We start from the raw sequence: 6,138 nt of genomic DNA, 5'->3' as shown, positions 1-6,138 counted from the left end.
CGCAAGGGGCAGGGGGGCGGGGGGCCGTGCCCCGACACCTGGGTGGGGGGGAAGGGCAGGAAAGAGCAGAAGAGGATGTTCAGAGGCCGGGCGCGGAGTGGGCTGGGCTGTGGTGAGTATCTAGGTCACCAGGGAGCCTGCAGGCCTGACCACAGGGAGACCTGTGTTCTCGGCTCTCCTCTTCCTCCGACCCTCCTAGACAGGCGAGGTGACCCCAATGCGACCCTCCTAGACAGGCGAGGTGACCCCAATGCGGCTTGAGGGCCCTACTCGACCACCCCCAGCCCCGAAATCCAGACTCCTCGGTCCAGACGCGATTGCTTGAGTTCCGCCACAGTTAGAAGCATGTTTGCTGGGATGACGAAGTGTCTGGGCCAGACAGAGCCCCGGAGCAAAAGAGTGAGGGGTGGGGAGGGGTCTTGAACAAGTGCACCCCCCACACACACACTCGCTATTCAGGGAGCAGCAAGCTAATCCCTTAAGGATCTGAATGCCTATTGACTCTGCCCTGCCCTGCGACCTCCCGGCCTCAAACACTCCTGACCCCTGACCTCTTTCAGCCGTCAAGTTTGGCCGCATGTCCAAGAAGCAGAGGGACAGCCTGCACGCCGAGGTGCAGAAGCAGCTGCAGCGGCAGCAGCAACAACGGGAGCAGGCGGCCAGGACCTCTCCCTCAGGGGAGCAAGGGGCGGACCCCCTCTCCCGCACCCTGGGGCTCCCAGATGGGCAGCTGCCCCTCGGCGCCTCGCCTGACCTGCCCGAGGCCTCCGCCTGTCCCCCTGGCCTCCTGAGAGCCCCCGGCTCTGGCCCCGGGTCCCCCTACTCCAGCAGCTTGGCCAAGGCCGGGCTCAACGGGGCCTTGTACCACCTCGAATACAGCCCCGAGCGGGGCAAGGCTGAGGGCAGAGCGAGCGCCTACAGCTTGGGCAGCCAGCTGACCCCTGACAGATGTGAACTTCGTTTTGAGGCCCCCAGGCATCCTGGGCTGGGGGCGCCAGGGCAGAGCCCGGACAGCTACTGCAGCCCCGGTATCCACAGCACCCCAGAGGTGCCCTATGCCTCGCTGACAGGGATCGGTGAGCAGCTGGGGAGACGGACGGGGTAAGGGAGGCAGGGAAGGGCTTCGAGGAGAGGGGCCCTAGCCGGCACCCCAGGCCACCCGGGCATGCGCCCCAGGGAGTCGAAGGGTGGCGGTGGAGGGGGCGGCAGGGCGGGGTGCGGCCCAGCAGAGGGGCGCCCTGCACCTGCGCGTGGTGGGCCGGGGCCGGCTGAGTCGGGGCCCTGCCTTCTCGTCCGCCTCAGAGCACTTGGTGCAAAACGTATGCAAGTCCTACCGAGAAACGTGCCAGCTGAGGCTGGAGGACCTGCTGCGGCAGCGCCCCCACCTCTTCTCGCGGGAGGAGGTGGCGGGCTACCAGAGGAAGGTGAGGCCAGGCGCCCGTGGGGAGGAAGGACACCTGCCGCAGCCACCGGGAGCCCAGGGGTGGCGACCCGCACAGCGTGGGGGCCGGGGCGAGGCAGGGCAGCACCCACGCACACAGCGCATGCCCCTTTGGGGTGGGCGTGGGGGTCTACACCCTGGCGATGGGTGAGAGCTTTCCCCGAGCCCCCGCCCGCCCGGGGACGCGGGACTGGCCTCCACCCTACCTCCTCTCCTGCCTCCGCCCCCGCGGATGATAACAACTGTCAGAGTCCAGCTTCCCTTTGGTTAAACACCCCTTCTCTGCCAAGCGCTTTACATCGATTGTCCTGGACCCTTCCCGCGACCGAACTGCGGGGCTGGCGCATGTGTCCGTGTTTAACGGACCAGGGAACTGAGCTCAGGGCCGCTGACAGACTGGCTCCGGGTGACAAAGTGCTGTGGCCAGAGGCAGATGCAGATGTGCAGGGCTCCAAGCCTGTCACGCCGCAACAGCACCGCACGCTCCAGTCACCCGTCGGCACTGAACTCTGCTTCTCCGGGTTATTCAGACCTTCGAGGCCTGTGGCCTTTTGGGGAGAGGGGGGCTCAGTGCATCCTTGCCACCTCAATGAGAGGGGAACGCTCTGAGGGCAAAGCCGCATCTCAGACGTTTTCTATCCACCCCCCCTGCCCCCCGTGAGGGCTCACTCGGGTGCCAGCTCGGTGCATGCGACCCGATGCCGGGAACTGCCCCCGAGTGTGCCCGTGTGCTAAGAGTAGGCTGGAGCACCCGTGCCGGGAATGCGGGCGTCCAGAACCTGCGCCCCGCAGGCGGTCGGTCAGCCCGGGCTCCCAGGGGCCGGGGATGGCCGCCGGGTGCCCCGGTGAACCGGCTGCAGCTGGACCCGTCTCCCCGCAGTCCACGTGGGAGATGTGGGAGCGCTGTGCGCGCCGCCTCACCGAGGCCATCCAGTACGTGGTGGAGTTCGCCAAGAGGCTCTCGGGCTTCATGGAGCTCTGCCAGAATGACCAGATCGTGCTGCTCAAAGCAGGTGCCCAGGGAGGGTGGGCGGGCTGCCTGGAGGGCAGGGGCGGGGCTCGGCGAGGCAGGTGGCCTCAGGGAACTGGGACACCGAGGGAGCAAGGGGGACACAGATGCAAGCCTGGCTCCGTGTGAGGCCTGCACCTTTTCTCCCTGCCCCCCAGGAGCCATGGAAGTGGTGCTGGTGAGGATGTGCCGGGCCTACAACGCCGACAACCACACCGTCTTTTTCGAAGGCAAATACGGTGGCGTGGAGCTGTTCCGAGCCTTGGGTGAGGGGCAGCGGGGAATGAGACAGAGGGCTTAGGTGCCGACCCCATCTACAGCCCCCGAGCCCCCGGGCGCCCTCTGCTCCGAACGCCGGAGGCGGAGGCGGCGGCGGCAGCGGCAGCGGAGGTCCCCGGGCCCCTTGGCCTCGCCCGCCTTGCTCACCCTTGCATTCTCACCCCGCCAGGCTGCGGCGAGCTCATCAGCTCCATCTTTGACTTCTCCCGCTCCCTGAGTGCCCTGCGCCTCTCCGAGGACGAGATTGCCCTGTATACAGCCCTCGTCCTCATCAATGCCAGTGAGTGTCGCTGGGCTTGGTTGGGGCAGGGACATTCGGCTGAAAGGGGTACGGCAGATATTGAAGAGCCTAGACCTCCGGGTGTGGTTAACCCTGGGAAATTGCTTTAAAGAAATTTTTCTGCCCGATGTCGCTGTAAAATAAAATGAGCCGTGATGAAGATTCGGAGGAGGCTGAGGGGGGCGGGACGCAGAAGTGGGGTGATGGGAGGGCGAACGGTCAGCCACTGCCCAGAGAGAAGCGGGTCTGCGGCACGTCCACGAGAGCCACGGCGTCACGGCCGCGCCCCAGAGCTTGGAAAACGGTCACCAGAGACTCCGGGGTGATTGGTCTTGGGTGCAGCCAGAGCTCCAGAATTCTCAACAGCCTCCCACAAGTCAGCATAACGTGCCGCTGAGCCTGAGAACCACTGCTCTGCGTGAACTCGATTTAAAACTGTCAGTCATGGCAGGACTCTGCGTACCCACTCCACGAGGAGGGCTGGGCTGGGCCGGGCTGGGCTGGGCTGGGCCGGGCCCGCTGACTGCTAAGTATTCGGAGAACCTGCGGAAGTCGGTCGAGGAACCAACCTGAGTTTGCAGACCAAGCTTGTCAGTCTTCCGGCTCTGCCAATGAGGAGAGACCTAAACATGCTCCTCAAACTGGAAATCAAGTTCCAAAAGATGGTTTCTGGCTATTTTACGGAGGCAGGGCGAAAAGGTGGTTTGGTTTGCCTGTTGCAGTTAGCTGCAGAAGCCCTGATGCTGGCCTAGGTGGCTTCGCAAAGGCCATCTCCTACCTGAGGTCTCCCTTGGCCTGGGGGCAGAAGTTTCTCTTCCAATCTCTCCGCCCCCCCGCCCTGGTGGCAGAATCCTGGTGCCTGGCATCGGATGGGCTATGTGAAACATCAGGGTGCCAGGGAGGAGGCAGCTCGAAATTTTTTAAATTGGACATTCTCATCCCTTTTTTCATCTCTCTCCCCAGTTTTTAGCTCCCCGGCTAGCCAAGCCCACGGCACCCTAGCTTACCATGGTCAAACCAACACACACACACACACACGCACGCACATGGCAGAAGACCTCATCCAACACAGACGTCCAAAAGGGGCCACGATTTTGGTGGAAGTCAACGTCCACGCTTTTTCTTGTTCTCACTGCGTCCCTGTCCCCTCCTCCTCCAGGCCGGCCGGGGCTCCAAGAGAAAAGGAAAGTAGAACAGCTGCAGTACAACCTGGAGCTGGCTTTTCACCATCATCTCTGCAAGACGCATCGCCAAGGCATCCTGGCAAAGGTAGGCGCAGTCCCTGGGGTGGAAGAGGCCGGGCCCGCCACCAGAGCTGTGACGTCTGGGCTCGCGAGGCCTGGGGTCTGTGGGTACAGGGGAGGAAGTACCGCATTGCGTTGGAGAGCTCGCAACAGCACAGAAATAGTCACTTCTGTTTGTGGAAAGAGGAAAGAGAGAGCCTGGACTTGGGAGGGGCCTTCGGGGAGCAATTCCCTTTAAGACAGACAATTGTTCCCCAGCACCTGGCACAAAGCGCTGTGGCGTGGAAAGATACAGGGACGTGTCCTTGTTCCCACCAAGAGTCTTCTTCAGTCTGGTGGGAAGAGACTCGCGTGCCAATAGCTCTAAGCAGAGCAGAATGCGAGACGTGATATAATAGTAATGCCGTTAACTAGGGGATGTCGCAGACGTGCTCCCCTGTGCTCAGGAGCCTCCGTCGGGAGGACAGGTATTCATCTCTTCCTGGAGCGATAAGGAGACCTGGTGACTTATCCAAGTTTACGAGATTGGCAAGTGAAGCGTGCAGGATCTAGTCCCAGGGCTCCATGTCGCCCATCCCTGTTCCCGACACTGTGGTATGAGATACCGGAGGAGACATAGGAGAGCATGGAACAGGACTGAACATAATCTGGGGGAAAGGAGGGAATCGTAGCCGCTTCTTAGAGAAGGCGGCGTCTAAACCAGGCCATGAAGTAGGTAAGATTTTAACGGACATTTGTGGGGGCAGGGCAGGCATTTCATTCGGGCTTAGAGCGCCATCGGAGCAAAAATAAGGAGGCGAAATCGTGCATCTGTGGAGAACAGAGGTCAGGCGCACTTTGACCGAAGCGCGAGATCAGGAGAGATCGACGGCGGCAGGGACGTGGCAGAAGACGAGCTTGAAAATTAGGTCAGGGAGCCAATCAGAGAGGACTTTCAATGACATAGTAAAGGGTAAAGGCTTTATTTCTAGGCAATAGCAAGCCCCAAGGGCTAGAGGAATGATATCATCAGAGCTATTATTTAGGCAATTTAATTTGGAACCGGTGTAAAGGAGTCACTTATGTAAGCACTCAAGCAACGGGCCCTTGGTATGTGCCAGACACAGTGCTGAGTGCTGAGGATACAGCGGTGACTTCAACAATGGTCTCTGCCTTGACGAGCTCCAGGTCTGGTGGGAGACAGCAGGAGGAGAGAGACTGGAACCAGGGAGGGCCGTGGGGAAGCAAATCTGCTTAGATCCCCACCTTCAGAAAGCATCGCCTCCCACTGTCCATACACACGCGCGCACGCACACGCACGCACACACACGCACGCACGCCCTCCAGCTACCAGTTCTCACCCCGCCCCACCCCCGTCTGTCCTGCCACACCGCACTGTCCTCAGTCCGCCTGTGGCTGCCCCTCACGCTGAGAATCAAAGCTAGAGTCTGAGTCACAGCCAAGGGGCCCCCTGCCCTCTCTCCCCCCTCCCCGGCCACGCCGGCCACGCCGGCCTCCTCGCTCTTCCTGGAACACGTCACACACAGCTGCATGTCTGGGCTTTTGTACCTGCCGTCCCAGCTGCTGGAAGCTTCTTCCCCCAGTTTGCCAAATGCCTCGCTCCACCCTTTCATTCTGGAGAGATTTTCCCAGACCGCCCCATATGAAAAGTCCTCTGCCCCCAACCATCCTTTATGGTTCTTTAAAGAAATTCTGACATATATTTGCTTATTTTCTGGCTCCCTCTTTAGAATATATATTTAATAAAGATAGAGATTTTATTTTATTCACTGGTGTACCACCACAGCCCATCCCAGTGCCTAGCTGAGTAAGGGTCTTTCCTGTGGGCTTCCCGCTATGTGGCCCTTACACCCCATTTTAAGGAAATGAGGAAATTCTCAACAAA

At 60.9% G+C, this 6,138-nt stretch overlaps 1 protein-coding gene across 1 annotated transcript in view; it reads left to right on the top strand.

The window, feature by feature from the left end:
• Positions 1-6,138, top strand: part of RORC (RAR related orphan receptor C) — a 23,700-nt gene that overhangs the window by 16,299 nt on the left and 1,263 nt on the right. Inside the window, exons 4-9 of the mRNA XM_006919786.3 lie at positions 561-1,076; positions 1,303-1,424; positions 2,322-2,454; positions 2,609-2,716; positions 2,899-3,009; positions 4,169-4,278. Coding sequence (XP_006919848.1) covers positions 561-1,076; positions 1,303-1,424; positions 2,322-2,454; positions 2,609-2,716; positions 2,899-3,009; positions 4,169-4,278 — 1,100 coding nt within the window. The remainder of the gene's footprint in view (positions 1-560; positions 1,077-1,302; positions 1,425-2,321; positions 2,455-2,608; positions 2,717-2,898; positions 3,010-4,168; positions 4,279-6,138) is intronic.

The sequence above is a fragment of the Pteropus alecto genome, unplaced genomic scaffold, assembly GCF_000325575.1.
Source record: "Pteropus alecto unplaced genomic scaffold, ASM32557v1 scaffold106, whole genome shotgun sequence".
Lineage (NCBI taxonomy): Eukaryota > Metazoa > Chordata > Mammalia > Chiroptera > Pteropodidae > Pteropus > Pteropus alecto.
Note: the sequence above shows the minus strand (reverse complement) of the source record. Positions and strands in the feature narration are given on the sequence as shown.